This window comes from Oryx dammah, unplaced genomic scaffold (assembly GCF_014754425.2).
Source record: "Oryx dammah isolate SB20612 unplaced genomic scaffold, SCBI_Odam_1.1 HiC_scaffold_18, whole genome shotgun sequence".
NCBI lineage: Eukaryota > Metazoa > Chordata > Mammalia > Artiodactyla > Bovidae > Oryx > Oryx dammah.
In genome coordinates this window covers 82785638-82805558 of record NW_024070202.1, presented here as the reverse complement: position 1 = coordinate 82805558, position 19921 = coordinate 82785638, and the positions used below count along the sequence as shown (strand labels likewise).

General features: G+C 41.3%; 1 protein-coding gene across 1 annotated transcript in view; it reads right to left on the bottom strand.

Moving 5' to 3' along the window:
- The window catches only part of AMPH (amphiphysin), a 210978-nt gene that overhangs the window by 9262 nt on the left and 181795 nt on the right, over positions 1-19921 (bottom strand). The window contains exons 17-18 of the mRNA XM_040259504.1: positions 17720-17845; positions 2691-2900 (exon numbers count right to left, since the gene is read on the bottom strand). Of these exons, the coding sequence (XP_040115438.1) occupies positions 2691-2900; positions 17720-17845 (336 nt within the window). The remainder of the gene's footprint in view (positions 1-2690; positions 2901-17719; positions 17846-19921) is intronic.

The following is a 19921-nucleotide window of genomic DNA, read 5'->3' as shown; positions in this document are numbered from 1 at the left end:
ACGTGGTTCCACTTTCCCCACGTCTCCCATCCAGCTAAACGTCTGTCCTTCACCCAACTTTTTGGTCTTAAATCCTTCCACCTTGCAAAACATTCCTCCCAACATGGCCTTCTTTTTCTGTCTCCTGAGACAGAAACCTTTAGTAGGACCAATTTGTGGATCCTTGAACAACCAGGCAGTTAGGTAAGACAGGTTTCTCAGGAAGTGGGGAAGTGGACTAGCAGATTTTCGGGAGAGAGGTTAATTGCGATGGGAGGAGGGGTATAATCCTGACAGGGAATGTAGCTAGACTCTAAGGATGCTCTCCTTTTTACAGTGGTCCATTCTTGTCCCACTGAATAGTAACCCTCACTTGAAACTGACATGTAACCACCTGTGATTGCTTTTCTCCTGGAAACCCTATTGTTGGTAAAGATCTGGCCCCTGTTTGGAGATGTCCTTTGCTTGCTGGTTATCATCAGAGCTCACACTGCAATGATAACTTGAGCAATGACAATTCCCACCAACTGCTCTAAGTACTGTGCTGTCTGGGGGAAAAGCAGAACCAAAGGATCAAGACCTGTTTTATTCTTTAACAAAGATGAGCAGGGAAGGGAATTTCACTAGCATATTGGAAGCCTGGAGATCAAGTTCTATATATCCTCAGATATCAGTGAACACAGATAGGCACCTCCATTCTTCAATTTGGGGAAAATAATACATTCTCTCAATAAGCATATTGTCATACATACAGAAATATGCCTGGCACTGTGACAAGACAATCTATGGAAAAATATAGAATATACTTGTGAGTTATTTCTCTAAGTAATACCGCTGCCAGCTGTTTGAACAGGATCATTTAGGTTCAAGCATTAAGGAACTCAGGAAAGATTTCTGGAAATTTACTATAAGTGGAATAATCAGGAAAAAGCAAAACCTCACATTAAACCAACTCTTCAATATTTCTGCTTAAGAATTCAGAGGAGCAAAAACATGGGGTTTAGAAGAGCCGTCCTTGCTGTGGCCTCTGGGTTTGAGGCCTCACGTTAGGAGTATCTGTATTTGTTGCCTTCGTGTTTCTGGGGTAACTCCAACTTCATGTCATATTAATGACCCATCCAATGTAGGGATGGGCTTTTGGTAAAAGGAGCCTAATGGAGAGTTTAAGGCACTATAATATGCCAAAGCCTGTGACTGTGTGGATCACAATCAACTGTGGAAAATTCTGAGAGATGGGAATACCAGACCACCTGACCTGCCTCTTGAGAAACCTGTGTGCAGGTCAGGAAGCAACAGTTAGAACTTGACATGGAACAACAGATGGGTTCCAAATAGGAAAAGGAGTATGTCAAGGCTGTATATTGTCACCCTGCTTATTTAACTTATATGCAGAGTATATCATGAGAAATGCTAGGCTGGAGGAAGCACAAGCTGGAATTTCAAGATTGCCAGGAGAAATATCAATAACCTCAGATATGCAGATGACACCACCCTTATGGCAGAAAGTGAAGAACAACTAAAGAGCCTCTTGATAAAAGTGAAAGAGGAGAGTGAAAAATTTGGCTTAAAGCTCAACATTCAGAAAATGAAGATCATGGCATCCGGTCCCATCACCTTATGGGGAAACAGTGGAAACAGTGACTTTATTTTTCTGGGCTCCAAAATCACTGCAGATGGTGACTGCAGCCATGAAATTAAAAGACACTTACTCCTTGGAAGGAAAGTTATGACCAACCTAGACAGCATATTAAAGAGCAGAGACATTATTTTGCCAACAAAGATCTGTCTAGTTAAAGCTATGGTTTTTCCAGTGGTCATGTATGGATGTGAGAGTTGGACTATAAAGAAAGCTGAGTACCAAAGAATTGATGCTTTTGAACTGTGGTGCTGGAGAAGATTCTTGAGAGTCCCTTGGACTGCAAGGAGATCAAACCAGTCCATCCTAAAGAAAATCAGTCCTGAATGTTCATTGGAAGGACTGATGCTGAAGCTGAAACTCCAATACTCTGACCACCTGATGTGAAGAGCTGACTCATTTGAAAAAACCCTGATGCTGGGTAAGATTTAAGGCAGGAGGAGAAGGGGATGACAGAGGATGAGATGGTTGGATGGCATGACCAACTCAATGGACATGAGTTTGATGTCCAAGCTCTGGGAGCTGGTGATGAAGAGGGAGGCCTGGCGTGATGCGGTCCATGGGGTTGCAAAGCATCAGACACAACTGAGCGACTGAACTGAATTGAATAATAAAGAGTAATAATAGTAATATGACTTAACTACTAATACTGGCTTCCCACCATGTGCTTGGCACCCAGCTGAGGGCTCTGGCTATTATCTCACCTAATCGACCCAACAAGCCTATTGTTCTATCAAATTCTCTTCCTCCTCCCTCCCTCCATTCACATCCTTTTCCTCATCTGTGCTTCATTCTTTTTCTCCATCACTTAATACCCTGGTTTCCCTTGCCCCTATCTGTGCTTAAGCCCAGTCCACCAGAGCAAAGGGAGCCATGTGGAGCTTCACAATGCTGATACAGGAGAATGCGGAGATCACTCTTTCTGAGAATCAAATGTGTCGTTTTGGTGGAGCGGGAGCCACAGAATGGCTACATACCGTCCATTACTCCACCTCCAGAAGAGGTATCGCCATCAGCCAGCAGAGGTCCCAGCGGCCACCGTCTCCCTAGGAACTCCATTTACTAGGACATGTACCTGCGTGGTCGCTGCTTCTGTTTCTTCCAGGTGAGATCTGCCACCATCCATGGGCTCTGTGGCTTCAGTGTCAGTCTTGGCCTCCTCTAAACTTGCTCCTGCTCCAGCAGGAAGAGCCGCCTTCTCTGTCTCTGCTTCCTCCACCGGGACCCCCTCGGCTGCTGGCACCAAGGTCCCAGCCGTCACATCAGCCTCCATTCCAGGGATGATCTGTAACCCAAACAGGCCTCAGTAAGAGTCAGACTCAGCCTTGTCATGTCTCCCCCTCTTCTGAGGCTTTCTTTGTCATGTCCCAAAGCCCCGTATTCAGGTACAGCAGAGTCTGCCATCTGCTCCAAGTTCTGCCTCCTCTGCCTCCTGGGCCCCCAGTGACGCTACATTCCTCAGCTCTCCTTGCAGGTGGGTGCAGCAAATGGAATGTGAATGGAAGTGACACATGCCACTTTTGAAACCCGGCTTTTAAGGTGTGTACAGTCCCCTCCACAAGCTCTTGCTAATCCTTGTTGGCTGAAAGAAGATGATAGCAATATTGCAAAGGATATCTGAGTGACAAAAATGGAAGGGGCCCAAGCCCAATACTACCTGGACCACAGAAGAAAGCCACTGACAAGCATCCTTATCACACACAGTCAGAATTTTATAAACTGCATTTAAAAATATAAACTTTCAAATCTGCATGGTGAAGGTCCCGTAAGCCAAATTATATTCATTAAAAAAAAAATTAGCAAGTTTCTCAATAAGACCTCTTGAGAATGAAGGGAGAATCATTTTTGTCATCAAATATATATGATAATTCAAATTAAATCAGATTTAGGGTTCTTTACTAGGAAGCACAAATAGAAAAAAATGAGAATCTTGTTCTAAGGTTGGAATGTAGTCGGAAGAGCTTTAGGTAGTATGTAAAACTTGGAATAATAAAATAAAGTACAATCAGAAACTGTAGTTTTGAACAGATTGGCTATGGAGTCCAAGTCTTTACAAGACTCTCATATCAGTTCGCAGACTTGATTTGAGAGATTCAAATCAGAAAGACTGAGAAAAAGGAGCACTGTAGATTGATTGTATATAATACACTCAGGAAGCATCTTTCAAAAACTGATCTTGCTAGCTGATGTGATTAGCATTAATCATTCTTTTTCCTTGTTGAATAAACTCTACCCAGTTTGTCCTAATAAGTTAGGAAAGCTTTCATGATGCAGATACTTTAACTGTTGAACCCAGAGTACTGAACAAGGCAATAGACAGAATAATCCAGTATTTCCAGAATACTGAAAAGGGCAATGACAGTGCCTGCTGAACGGGCCTCAGAAATGGGAGACGGAGATTCTGAGCCACACACCTATGGTCATAGCGGGGCATTTAAAAAACCTCCTTCTGACTCCAAAGTACCTTTATTTATAAAAATAACCCATTGCAATATACACCCTGTGTGTGTGTGTGTGTGTGTGTGTGTGTGTGTGTGTGTGTGTGTGAGTCATTCAGTTGTGTCCAACTCTTTGCAACTCCATGGACTGTAGCCCCGCCAGGCTCCTTGGTCCATGGGATTCTCCAGGCAAGAATACTGGACTAGGATGCCATTCTCCTCTCCAAATACACACCCTACTAAATAGAAAATAGATAACCAACAAGGACCTACTGTATAGCACAGAACTATACTCAATATCTTGTAATAATCTAGAAGGGAAAAGAATCTGGAAGAGAATATACATATATATATATATAACTGAATCATTTTGCTGTACACCTGAAACTAACACAACCGTGAACCAACCATACTGCAGTAAAAAAAAACAAAAATAACTAACATAAAATTAACCTGTTGCTGAATATATTTTCTACAACATTTTACTTTAGAAATGAAAAATAATGCTAGCAGTGTAGTATTTGTTATATGGACAAGTATCACTCATATTCTTAGAAGCTATTTCCTTCTCTTAGGAGAAAATCCCATGGATGGAGGAGCCTGGTAGGCTGCAGTCCATAGGGTCGCTGAGGGTTGGACATGACTAAGCGACTTCACTTTCCCTTTTCACTTTCATGCATTGGAGAAGGAAATGGCAACCCACTCCAGTGTTCTTGCCTGGAGAATCCCAGGGACGGGGTAACCTGGTGGGCTGCCATCTATGGGGTCGCACAGAGTCAGACACGACTGAAGTGACTTAGCAGCAGCAGCAGGAGAATTTCCAATTATCAGAATTTGATATCCTATTTGATATCCTATTATCTCCACAAAGTATGCAATGATTTAAAACACAGTCACTGGCCATGACATAGAATGTAGTTTTTTTCCCTCTCTGTCATTAAGTACATGAGTTCAGAAAAACAACCCTTTTACATGATACTTATTTAAGGTTCATTATAAGCACTGATAATTACTTAAGTGGGGTATGAGGTACAGGGGGATTTATATTTAGGAGAATGACTGAAAGCTCCCATAATAAAAGGTTAACTTAAAAATTTTAAAGAATTATATCTCTTGTTTTACATAAACATAGATCTTTTATATATGTTATTGTTGCCACTGTTAAAAGAGTAATGCTCAGAATATAACTTAGGAGGCCATCTTAATTTCAAGAAGAGTGATAAACAAGGGCTCTTAGCTTTGCTGTTGGAGAAACCAACAAGCTCTCTCCAGGATCCTAAGAAACTACACATAAACTATATATAAACACACTGTGTATACAATGGACTTAGGAGTTCAAATGTAGAAAGCAAGTTGTGTTGTCCTCATTCTAAGTTATATATACTTTCCGTCTGTCTGAAAAAAAACCTATGGAGTGATCACCCACCTGGTTTCAACAGTTTCAGGCAAGATAGACTCTGTATCACACAGACAGCATGGGTAAGCTGAGTGGTGACTACTACCATACACACACACAGACGTTCTATTACAGATCAGAAAACAGACATTAGGTTACGTGACAGGCTGCTCCCCCATGTGATTACACATAAAACCTTCCTTACATACATGTTCCAAACACATACTATTAGTAACTGGATTTTACTCTCAACTGAATCGATGTATCTCCTGAAGAGAATAGATTTCTGTGAAGTATGAAATGGTGTGGCCAAAAGTAATCTTTTAACTCTACACAAATAAGATTTTAATAATGAGCTCCTGATTTATCTCTACAGCTGTATATAACTATCAGTTTGGTGGTATCCGATCTTACTAGTGCAGGATATACCTTTCCTTTGTTAATAATTTTAACAAGCATCCTCATCGACTGGATCTGATTTAGGCCTGAGAGGGTGGCTGCAGTGACACTGGCCACCAGCAGGTGGAGACCAAGGGCTCTGTTTGCCTGAGCTGATACTCTTGACCTCAAAAGAGCAAAGCTCAAATATGTCACCAATTTACCTGAAAGGGATGGAGCATATAGAAAATCGTTGATAAGAATGATGGAAAATAAAAATCACCTAAATGCTAAAAGTAACAATGATAATAAAGACAAGGTGCCAAGGAAATGGCACTTTGGCTGCAGAGCATGCGTGTGCTGTCGCCTCAGTCAACTCTGACTCTTTGTGACCCCATGGACTTCAGCCCACCAGGCTCCTCTGCCCATGGGAGAATCCCTCCTCCAGGAGATCTTCACAACCCAGGAATCAAACCAATGTCTCTTAAGTCTCCTGCATTAGCAGGCAGGTTCTTTACCACTAGTGCTACCAGGGAAGCTCTTGACTATACAGAGGAAAAGGTCACTCTTCCAGCCTTCTCTGAGTCCATTAGAAATGAATTTCTATTTCCCTAGCTGAAATTAATATTCTGATTTTAGAAACCTTAAGAACATTACAGGGTTTCCCTGGTGGCTCTAATGGTAAAGAATCCTCCTGCAATGTGGGAGACCTGGGCTCGATCTCTGGGTCAGGAAGATTCCCTGGAAAAGGGCATGGCAACCCACTCCTATTCTTGCCTGGAGAATCCCCATGGACAGAGGAGCCTGGCAGGATACAGTCCATGGGGTTGCAAAGAGTCAAACATGACTGAGTGACTAAGCATAGCACAGCACTGGTGACTCAATGGTAAAGAATCTGCCAGTAATGCAGGAGACGTAGGAGACTTGGGTTTGATCCCTGGGTCAGGAAGATTGCCGGGAGGAGGGCATGGCAACCCACTCTAGTATTCTTGCTTGGAGAATTCCATGGACAGAGAAGCCTGGCGGGCTACCGTCCATGGCGTTGAAATGAGTCTGACACAACTGAAGTGACTGAGCATGCATACGTGCAGGAACATTACAAAAAGAGAACACTGCATCTACCTGTATTCCCTTGCATCTTTCTGCCTCTGTCCGACATTGCTCTGAAAATCAAGGATGCTCTGATCCTCACCTTATGTCTGGAATCTGCCCCATAGTTTCTGCTCTTACCAAAATATTTCCATTGCCTATTTACTGGCAGCAATAATAGATAACATAAAGATACAGTGGAAATAGAATCCATTTGCTCAGATTCAGTGTTTGCTCCAGATAAATCAAGAACAGATTAAAAAGGTTTTCAGGGAGAGTTATCCCTCTTTTATGATTTTTTTTATGCATTCCAATTTGTTAGCTAATATAGTTTTAGACTCTAAATTTAGTTTTTTCTAGACTCTGCTTGCTATCACAGATGTTATACCTGCAACCACAATGACTAATGACTGCTACTGGATATTTTTTAAGTGCTTTTGTTGTTGTTGCTGCTGTTGTTTTTAAGGGAGACCAGAGGGCTGAAACTACTGAAAGTATTTCAAGCCTTTGATATTCAACATTATCAATTGTTTTTCTCTTTACATTTTAAGAGAAACACTAGTACCTTATCTGCTGCCAAAATTATACTACCTTGGTATACTATCTTGCTTGGCCTAATCGATTTATGGTGGAAAACATCCGACGCAAAAACAGGTTAAAATTAGTTCCCCCTGTCCACGGGTTGTTTACTGTATTCACAAGGTCTGTGCAGGACAAGCACCCTATAAACAATTTGCACATTAATCACAGAAGTCACAGAGACCCACATGGGACCTTCTCTGAGGTGAGCATTTCTCAGTTTACCATACTGTACAGATCTTACTGCCTTTTTATCATCTGCATCAACAATCCTCTTGGTGGAAAGCTATATGTGTTGGTATTCATGACAGTCTTTTCAAACACCTACTGGCCTTAGCGAGATTTTCTAGAAGTACAGTGACATGAATGCAATGCAATAATGGTACCAGTATCCTGCAAAGCAGGGGAGCACCAGGGGAGACAGAAACTAGCCAGGCCCTCTGGTTGCTGGTGCCCTTCTTAGAAGCAGACCAACAAGGATGAGAATAGAGACAAGTAAGAGCCCTGATCGGCTGCAGAGGAATTTGTAATCTGTGGGCTTTGTGTAATTAATTGATTTATTTATTCACTGTTTTCTTGTCAATATTTGCTCTGAACAATGCCTGAAATATATTTCTTAATGATAGGTAAAGAATGTAAGGAATATATATATTTTTAATTTCATTATACTAAAATCAGAGAGTAGCCATCTTCCTGACATTTGCTCCTGGCAGAGCCTCTGACAGTTTCAGTATATGCACATTCTGTAGCCTGTGGGGGAAACTGACATTTACTGTGACTCCATAGTTTTCCAGGCACCGTCCCAGGTGTTTTACATCTATCGTATATTATTCGTCCAACAGCCCTATTAGATATAGTCCCACTTTCTACACAAATCAACTCATACTTAAGAGCTGAAGTAACTCAAGAAGTCAGTAAACTAGGGCTGGGACAATCTGACTCTCAATTTTGTGTTTCTTCACACCAACCAGCACTCAAGTGGACAATGCATCTCTCAAATTAGAGTTCCACTGTGATGCCAAGACCTGGCGCCTCCACAGACCCATGACTTCCTACTGTCAACTCCAAACAAGCAATGTTTGCAGAAGAATCTGAGTGTGTTCTTACAACCAGTGCATTCACTTACACTCTAGGAATGCTGTCTTTAGATGAGATCTGGGGGTGTGGGGTGGAAGAGAGGTCCAAGGCAGGGGGATGGGGAGTACATTTCTGCTGTACAATCATTTCAGTGTACAGCAGAAACTAATACAACATTGTAAAGCCATTACACTCCATTAAAAAATAAGTAAAACGAACAAAAAGATGAGATTCATAGCTTCAAAATCTATTTGCAGACATGATCTGGGTACCTAAGCAACCATGTCATAAAACCCCTCATATCTGATACAAATCATATGGTAAAAAGCTATTGAGAAGAGGTTGGTTAGGTAGAATTTCTCACCATTATTTTTGCCAATATTCCTGAAAATTCTATTGTTTAGAAATATATGGACAGAATGAGAAAGTGGAAACGAAGATCATCCTGGTTTTTTCCAGTGCACTGCAGAATTACAACTGAAAACACACAGAAACGGGGCACTTGGGCAGTCCTAGCTTTTTTCACAAGTTAAACATTGATATGATTCCAAAGCTGGAAGGATCAGAGGGCTCATCTAGGAAAGGTGGATTATCTTCACAAACACAAGTAAACACTGTGCATTGCACATTCACAGATGGGGATATGAGCAGGTACAGTAAGCCTACATGCCCTGTGTTCTCATTTGGCAAGTGAGGAAATATGATGGAGGCCGAGTAGCCCTGGAGATGGAGCTAGAGACTCAAGTTTTAGTTCTGACTCTCCCACTGATAAACACTAGAGCTGGAGTGACCCCTGAGTCCCTTTGGGAAGTAACAAAGGGAGATGGATCCCACAGTGTGGATCCTGGCTGCAGGCTGCCCTTGCCTTCTTCTGGATCCAACCTGAGCTCTTGACTTATCTGAAAATACAAGCGTGTTATGAAAATACAGGATTTCCTTAAGGATTCGTCTTAAAGAAAAGCTTAAGAGGCAACTAGAGAAGAGAAAATCCCTGTCCTAAGACACAGCCTGATGGAGAGTACTCCTTTTCACATACACTACACTTAGAAAACAGCAGTGACTTTCCTGATGGTCCAATAGCTAAGACTCTGTGCTCCCAGTGCAGGGAGCCCAGGTTCAATCCCTGGTCAGGGAACTAGATCCCACATACTACAACTTAAAGAGTTTGCATGCTGCAATTAAGACTTGGCTCAGTCAAATAAATACTAAAAAATGACCCAAAAAACAAAATGGCAGGTGTCAATTTCCCTTCAGTACAACTGTAATATGAGCTTTCCCAGGGAACACCTCACCACCACTGGTGTTCCCGTCCTTTGTAGTACCTGGTATTACTAACTTCATTTGCTACTCTCTGCATTTTCTTTCTGGGCTGCCCTGTTGGCTCAGATGGTAAAGAATCTGCCTGCACTGCAAGAGACCCGGGTTCAATCCTGGCTTGGGAAGATTCCCTGGAGAAGGGAATGGCAATACACTTCAGTATTCTTGCCTGGAGAAATCCATGATAGAGGAGCCTGGAGGGTGTCAGTCCACGAGACAGCAAAGAGTCAGACATGACTGAGTGATTAACACTTTCACGTTTTCTTTCTAATAAAGGAATTTCATGGTTCGCCCCCTTCCCCGACCTTCATCTTAATCATCCTTTTCAATCTACTCTCCTAGTATGGCCTGCAGTCCCATCATAAACCCTCAGCAGCCTGGTCCCAGTGCAACTCAGCTGCTGGCAGAGGTGTTGCCATGGCAACATCTGTCCGATTTAGCTCCATACTTTCTTTATAAATTACAATCTCCTGATGAAATACCAAAGTTAATGAATTTGGGGTTAATTTGGCCTTTAAGGTCACAGTAGACTATCCAATAATAGTGCATATTAAAACAAAGTTTTAATTAGAGATTATTTGCAATCCCTTCTTTGGGAGAAATGGATAGGAAAAGTGGATTTATCTTTACAAAAAAAGGTAAATATTGTGTGTTGCACACTTTCAGAGGTTTTGATGTGATCAAGTATTAGTTTCAGAAGTAGCCACAAAACACAGCCTCAGTGGGAGCTGCAAAGAGCTTATTTAAGGAAAATGTCTTTAGTGCACAATAAACATTTCACTCTGCCAGGCTATGGTGTCTTTGAACATTTACTGCCTTTGCTCAAATTGCCTTCTTGTGAGTAGGTCCAGGCTCAGGTTGGCAGAAAGCTGAGGCAGGGCTACCAGGCACACCCAGAGTCGAGACCAAAAAATGGAGATCTGCCAATCACCTATATGTCACCATGCTTAAAACTCCCAACCCTGACCCTGCCAGAACCATGGGCACCTCCCTGGGTAGCCTGGGACCCATCCAGATGGTAGTCAGGGGACTGGATCTTGAGGAAGGATAAGGAGTTGATAGTCACCCTTAGAAGACCCAACTGTCTACCTTCGGATATGACAGCCTCTGACTAGGGTAAGTAAAACATACTCCATGCCAATCTGTCACCCCATTTGCTTAGCAAATGGAAGCTATAAGACATGAATGAAGGGTACTCGTTACCATGAGGGGTTTTGGAAATTCTTCACTGTTTAATGGAATAAGTTGTAGATTTTTGAGAGCAGCAAGAGAACATATTGTGTATCAAGCACAACTTGTAGAGGAGAGATGAAGAAAATTGGGACAGAAAGGGAAAATGATTTCCCCAAGGCCACCTCAATAGTTAGCCACAGAGCCATTTCTCCAGACTCTTATTCAGTGATCTTTCTAATATACCACCTTAGATCCTTGCTTTGCAGCCAAAGTGGAGGATCAGGATACTCATTGCCTCAGAGAAGCTCAAGGTTGGGGCTGTATGAGCATTTCTGTTCCTTTTTTGATTCTTCAGCTTCACACCAGGAATATATGTACCAAGTCTAAGTGTGGGTTGGAGAAAGTCCTGGTGTCAGCATGGAGAGATTTCAGCCCAATTGTAATCCTGTTGGCTTTAGACTGGTCTGTAAACATACTTTTAAAACCTTCTTTTTTGAAAAACATAGCCTCTGTAGTAGTTAAGAGAGGAGTATCTATGAATTAAAATGTCAGGATTCACACTTCATGTCATCGCTTTCTGGGTACATAATCTTCATTTAAACCACTTAAACTCTCTGTGTCTCAGTCTCCTTAATCTGCAAAATGGGATAACGATTCCTAAATATCATCTTTCTTGGGATTGCTGTGAGAGAAGGCATGTCAATTATTAGCATTTGATATGGTCCTGTTGACTATACCTTAATTCTCTTGGTGTCTTTAGTCATAAACTGCTTTTTACTGCAGACCACACAGAGTAAGGCAGTATTGGGGTTGCTTGAGACTCAATATTATAAATAAAAGTATACACTAAGCCAGAACCAAGAGATCATATATCGTATGATTTTATTCACATGAAATATCCAGAGTAGAAAAATCCATAAAGACAGAAAGCAGACCGGCAGTTCCCGGGGTTGGGGTGGGGCAGAGGGGACCATGTGCGCAAGGTTTTAATTTGGGGTGATGAACAGGTTTCAGAACTAGACAGATGAGGTGGTTGTACAACATTAGGAATGTACGAAAGCCACTGAAGTTTTATCTTTAAATCAACTGTTATATGAATTGCACCTCAATAAAAAATTGATTAATTTATGCTAGGTTCACTTCAAATTGATTAATTTTATGTTATGTGAATTGCACCTCAACAGAAAACAATGAGTACATGCCCAAAGTAACACCTAAAAAATCACTAGGCACCAATTGTGGACAAAGGGCTCCTTGAAGATGGAAAAAATAATCTGAACCCTCATGTCCATGTTCACATGTAATCATAACACTGTGAACAAAATAACAACATCATACAATCCTCACATGGGTCTTACGAGAAAGGGCTTTGGAACATGAGACCCCAGGAAGCAGGGAAGACAGTCTGTGTATGCCAGCTGGTAGGTGGCTAATGAATACTTAATATCAGCCACATATGAAAACAACCAGCACTCCATTTTCAGAGATGAAACTGACAACCCCAAGTCAATCCGCTCTGTGAGGTATGAGGCATGGGGAGTTTTCTATCATCTTGTTACCTTCATTTTAGTCCTGGCTAATTTTGTCTCTTCCCCATGACCTGGTACGATGGTAGAAAGAAAGAAAGTTCTTGGCCCAACCACTGGAATCAACTTTGTGTCAATCTCTGGAACTCATCTGCCTTTGTGTTCTCTCCACTGCTCCTGAAGGAGGCTGCATGCCTCCGAAAGCCCATATCTTCCCGGCAGTGAAGTTTGGAACACTTCCTATCAGTGGACCCAATAGGAAGGTCCTTAGAAGAGACAAAGTGTTCTTAGAAAGGGCAAAGAATTTTGATGGGATGCAGCTTCTTCAGGATCCAGGAGGAACCCTGCCTGGATGGGGACCTATACAAGACCGAGTCCCTTGATATCATCGTGCAGCACACTGAAAAGGGGGGCTGTCACCTCTGCATTTCTGGCCTTCCCCCTCTCAGAGTAAAGGTATCACTGACTTATGCTTATCTTGGGGGGAACTACCTATCATGAAGATGATGACAATAATATTATCCAACTCTCATTGTTTGAGGAACCTCTATGTACCAGATATTAAACTAGGAACATGGATTATTTCCAAGCCCTTGTAGGAAACTGTGAAGGCAGTTAACACTAACCCCATTTTCCATTTGTGGCAACTGAGGCTCAGATGTCACAGGGCTCCTGAGCAGCATAACAAGACAGGTGGTCCTGCTTTTGATCACAATAAACAGTTTTCTTTTCCTAGATACAACAATTCAATTATCTGAGTGGAAACAAAGAAAATGACCCTGTAATATCTGTATTTTAACAGCTTTGGCTGTAGTCGCATTCAGGTAAGCAGACTATAGTCAATCAATCAACACATCAATGACTCAGAATTTACTGGGTATACATTACACACCCAGATCTTTGCTGGGTGCATGGGACACAAAAGAAACAGCTATTTGTTTGGCCTGAGGGATACTGAGAATGTAGTTAGCTGCTAATAGGAGTGCAGTCAAACTCAGAGAAAATAACCATTCCTGTGATGCTTTTCTAAGAAAAGTAAAGAGGTAAATCCATCTCCAAGGCATGCATACACACACACAATTAGTCTGGTGTGTGTGTGTGTGTGTGTGTGTGTGTGTTAGTTGCTCAGTCGGGTCTGACTGTTCACGACCCCATGGACCATAGCCCACCAGGCTGCTCTGCCTATGGGATTCCCCAGCCAAGAAGAGTGGAGTGGGTTGCCATGCCCTTCTCCAGGGGATCTTCCCAACTCAGGGACAGAACCCTGATCTCCTGCATTACAGGCAGATTCTTTATCATCTGAGCCACAAGGGAAATATATATAATTATATATGTAAGGCATACTTCACAGTGAGTACTTTGCATCTGAACATAATCCCATGATAATGAAGAGCAGACAAGAAATCAGCCTCATCTGGCTTTCTCTGGTCCTCAGTGTCTTCCTGACAGATCCAAGCTCACAGGTAGAGACACATGGAAGTCTGAGCTCCCAAGTTCACGCAGCACAAGGAGAAAACTCAATGCTGTTTCTCACCCACATGCTCATCGCAGTAGGATGCCATGAGTGCCGTGCAATGGCAGCCTCCGGTCTCACCACTCCGTGTGAACTAGGATGGCTGGAGCTACAGCTACTACCTGCAAAACTGTATCCCCCAGCACCAGAACAGAGCTTCACATCTAGAGAGGCTCAAATATGTCTACCAGCTGAACGAAGCGGGGAAACTAGCATATGCCTTCTACACACACAGCCAGAACTATTCCCTGGCAAGATGAAGTTCATGGTATATCTATCTATATCTACCTATCTATCCATCTATATTTGTTGGTTTAAATTGGCCTTGACAAGTCAACTTAAGTTTGGTGAAATATTTAAAGAAACAAAACACAACAAAATCAAAAGTAGTCAGTGTTTCACCTTCCAGGATTCTAAAATTATTCTAAATATTTTCAAAATATCTATCTTGATTTTTTTTCCCATTTATTTGTTTTGGAAACAATGCTAAACCCTAAACTCAATTACACTGCATTATTTCTTTAAAACTAATAGGGAAAAAAGACATTGGTCTACTTCACATCGTTTGAGCAAACTATAGGATCAGACAGAAATTTAGAGAAAGAGGGGTTCTCTGGAAGAAAATAAAATAAATATAGGCAAAAAATCATCTTTATTTTTAAACCTATTTCTCTAATATATATCTAAACAAATATTGATTATCTTTCCTAAAGAAAATTTTCAGTACTTATATGACATGGAAACATCTAGAGAAGAGGTAGCAAGTGTTGGTTTTTAAAATGCATCCTGCAAAGACAGTGGTAAAATTTGGTGCTTTTGGTGCTGTAGGGAAAAACTAAAGGCAACATTAGCTATTCAGGGAATAAAACAACAAACAAAAATGTAATAAACCTCTCTTGAGAGCCCAGGGTTGCTTTGTGAACCACTGCTCACATTTCCTGTTTTCAAAATTACATTTGTTACTTTTTCAACAAACCCACCACAAATTTCACCTCATACGAAATGCATTCTGTCAAGACTAGAAATAATAACCACGTGGTGACATTTTGGTAGCAAAAATGATGACCTCAAAAGGTCACGTCAACCCCATCCTGACTGATGACAGCCACAGCCAGTCTGCTTAATGAGAGCTTGGGACACAGTGTGGATTTTTGTGTCTTTACAACTAAAATATCACACATCTAGCAACTGAAGAAACCTTTCTTTAGAAAAAATAACCCTAATGTTATCTTGATTATCACCAAGAGAAAGAAGCTATAAACCTATGTTAGGGAACAAAAATACATTCTGTTTGACGTTATTTGCTTAAGTAGAAGGGAGAACTTGGGGAAGAATTGACTTCATCCAAGTATGTTCATTCTAAACACATGAAAAGGATCCACTTTTGATGGGCATTAGGCAAACTCAACTGCTGTGAGCTGCCCTCTCTTACTATTATGTTTTAGTTCATTTTAAGGGTGGAGAAATCAACTGCTTGAAGTCTTTCTATTTCACAAGGAATCTAAATTTCTATTCTTTAAAGTTCAAATGAAGTTTAGGAGACAAGTATTTTCAGAACGAAGAATTCTTTCAAATTCTTCACTCAACATGAAGGAAACCAGGTTTAGTAATGGTTGATGCTTGTACCATGCAGCTTGTTAAGTATTTTTAACACTACCCTTGATTTCAAAGATCACCAATCTTTTATAAATCTTGATAAATGTAGTATGTATAATAAAGTAGGTACTTGATAATTGATACCTACTCAGATTATTCACTGGATAACCAATAAACTTAGAATTTGAGAAAACAAAAATCCATGGGGTCGCAGGAGTCCATGGGGTCACAACAGTCCATGGGGTCGCAAGAGTCGGACGCGACTCAGCAACTAAACCACCACCACTCAGTTCCTTGGTCGTGTTTGACTCTGCAACCCCATGGCCTGTAGCCTGCCAGGCTGCTTTGTCCATGGGATTTTCTGGGCAAGAATACTGGAATGGGTTGCTATTTCCTACTCCAGGGAATCTTTCTGACCCAGGGATGGAACCCATGTCTCTTGAGTCTCCTGCATTGGCAGGCTGATTCCTTACCACTGACTCACCTGGGAAGCCTTCCTTTGTTACTTAAATCACGTTAATTAGGTGCAGAGATCACAATCTGACACCAAATGAAAAAGTTCAATCTGCACTGAGTTACTAAGATCACTTGTGAATCTGGGGATGAGAGTTGAGAAAACTTTCCCCTGGAGCATGGTGTCTTAGCACTTCCCAGTCTACAGTCTGTGCAAGCACCCCTCCTAGGAGGGACTCAGGCTAGCAGAAAGAGAACATTTCTTGTTCTCTTTACAGCATCTGGCCCAACTCTGTAGCTCTACATGGAAAATATGACCATTTTTCTTGAGTCATTCTTAATTTATATTTGCATCACTATCTTGCCCTATTATTTATTTTTCTACTCTATTAATAAATGATAAATTAGACAGATGACCTGCCTTTTCATGGCAAAATAACAGAGGGCATCAACAGCAAAAATATAACTTTCATTCCTCTAGTTATCTCATCTAGGCAATGTTATTTTGGAAACTGGGAAATTGGTTCTCCTCTCTGTACAGATTATGTGAAGCCTGTAGTATTTACTAAATGGTACTCTGATTAAATGGAGAAGGAAATGGCAGCCCACTCCAGTATTCTTGCCTGGAGAATCCCAGAGACAGAGGAGCCTGGTGGGCTGCCGTCTATGGGGTCACACAGAGTCGGACACAACTGAAGCGACTTAGCAGCAGCAGCAATACTCTGATTAAATTCTTGGGAGATGCTTTAACTGAATTTCATAAATAAACTCTTTTTACTCTCCACGGGTATTTTGGATTATATTTTCTTTGCTATAGTTCTACACTTCCAAGTGTGTTAAATGATTCAATTCAGTATGGTGCATATAGACCCCATTCCACTTTAGGATGTGGTGTGGTACACAGCTGCAGTGAGCAAGGTGAGAGGTTTCCAGGCAGACAGATGAGTCTCCACCTCTGCACAAAACAGATCCTTAAGCTCCCTCATATTATGACAGCCAGCACCAGACTTGATTTTGAGCAAACGGTTGTACACATAGGAATCCTTGTAGATTCAATGATTTTTAATGTGGGATTTCAGTCCCTCATGGGGCCTAAACCAACCTACAAGACTAATACTGTAAGAAATCAATATGGAGATATAAACAACAAAGTGATTACCCTTCTGCTTATCATCTGCAGGTTGGTCCCTAATGGAAGGTCCACCATTAGCCATCACAGGTGGGGCAAGCACTAACAAGTCTGGTTATTTGTGAGTTATTACCACCTATTTGCCATGAATGGGAGAGTAGCAGAAAGATTCAAGGTACCCTTTATTGAGAACCAAGCCTGTGGCAACATGACAGTGTTAGAACAGGTCTCTGGATATCTTCCTTTTTTTTTTTTTAAAAAAAATAAGAGAATGAACTTTCACTGTCAAAAGAATAAAGGCCATTTGAACTTGGGAAGCCGTGACAGGTATGGAAATGATGTGGCCCAAGTGAAACAGGAATGAGAAGGGAGAAATGGAATGAGATGAGCACAGCAGTGGTGGGGAGGTGGGCAGAGGGTGGGAGGGAGGTAGCGCTCACCACTGGCCCCTCCTCTGGCTCCTCAGCCTGGGTGTCCAGTCCAAAGTCCAGCCCAGTGGTAGCTGGAACAGCAGCAGTGGGCTCCTCGGCTTTCGGCTCTGTGGGTGGAGGCTGTTCAGATTCAGCCTTTGATGGTTTGTTTCATGGGTTAGAAGAAAAAGATTCAACATGTGAACAGATAACGTTATGGAATACTGGACAATTAACAATTTTCTTCATCACCCAATAGGTAATTAGCTTCACTAAATGTGTGCTGGAAAAAAAAAATCCAGATTAGGCATGATGGTTCTTTATAGAACTAAAAAAGTCTAGGAATAAACATACTAAGTTTCACAATACTGTCACTGTGATATCCTTTGAAGTTGGGCAAAGACTTACCATTTTGGTGACTCATTGTACTTGCTTTCAACGTTCTGCGTATTCGCTTCTTGGGACACTGATACAGTACTCTGCACTATGGAGCAGAGACAGAGAGATTCTAGGCACTCCCTCCTTTGGAAATTGGAAGGAGTAAGGAAGAATTCAAGGAGAACACAGTTCTGGGAACTGCCTGCTCTGTTGATGGGCACTGCAGCCAAAAACTGAGGGGTCATCCCAATGATTCAGATCAAAATGCATTAATGCATATGAATGGTCACTATGGAATGACTGCCACTGCCTGGCTAGGAGGAACAGACTCAGCCACCGGGCAAGGAGCCACCACAATTATAGATACCTTGCCCTTGTACATTGCTGTTCAGTCCCTATATGTCACTTCTCCTTTCAACAAAAATCCTTAGTCATCAGTCGTTTTCACATGATAAACTAATCCTTTAAGGAACTACTGAGCAGTATTCTCTTTGATATCAATCAGATTCTTGTGCAGACCAGAGTGAAGTCTTTTCTTCCTACTGGGACCTCTACCCACCGACACCCTCCTGATTCCAATTACATGCTGAACAAAGCCTCTGGAATCTCTTAGCTCCAGACTTTTTCAGTTTTAAAGTTAGCAAGATTAAATAATAACTAACTATGAAAAACAGCACAGCCAAACAATGCATGTTGCCATGGCTACTGAAACTATTTCCTCTCTTTTGATTCATAGATTAACATACAGATGGCCATTGGAAGGTATGCTAAGATCTTTTTCCATCAGGCTGTTTAAACCACAAGAAAGTTTAAAAGTGTTTTCCTAGAAGAGTAAGGAGTCTCCAATAAATATTACCTTTGGAGGAATCAGAAATTTCCGTCAAACATTTGCCGTAAGAAATCAAAAGCCATCTCTCTCCCATATGTAGACTGAAATGGGTGTACAGGATAGGTCCCATAGGTAAGTGATGGAGAAGTTATGCTGAGATAATAGAAAATATTGAATAGCCTGTTGTTGGATAAATATGCAAACTGTTTCTCTTATGCTGCCATCAAATCCTCCATTGCAACCCATGCCAAGGTCACATCACCCCTTTCTTGAAAGGGCATAATAAAAATAAAAGGATACTTAGGTAGATAAATGTACAGAGATCTGGTATTTTTTTCGGCTTTTATAACCTTTAAAGGGTGATATGACACAGTTTTAAGAAAGAATGAGATAAAATTCACTCTAATCTACTCTCAGGAGTTCTTATGGGAAAAGATTTCACTTGTATTGTTCAAAAGGAATTATCTTCATAATAGAACAAATTTTCATTGCAGCTAAGAAATACTATAAGCTCTCACAGTATGATCTAATCATTTTGGAAGTCAAGGTGACTTGCTATGAGAGGATATCAAATGACCTACACAACAAGGATAGGAAAGGTAATTTGACAAAGACAAAGAAACCCATGGGCAGATGGCTGCCCCACTGTGAGCTGAGTCTGCAATGGGGGACGAGGAGCCAAGGAAGTTCCAAAACATCTATCAGATAAATTTATCTGTTTACATTAAGACTAAAAAAGAACCCAAAACCAAACACAAAGATAACCTAAAATGAAAAAATATTTCTATCAGTCTGGATTTCTTGGAAGTCTGAGAAATTTTGAAGTTTCATACACGGCAAGAATAGGCAGGGTGTTTTCATGAATAAGTCCAATGGAATGAAGTCAGACAATAACTAATAACTCAATGGAAGCAAAGTATAAAGAGGAGGAATTGGTTATATTCCACAAGTCACAGTATTTTCCTCTAATAATAATATCACACCTGATATTATAATATAGCATTATAAACTTAAATTCTAGGGGG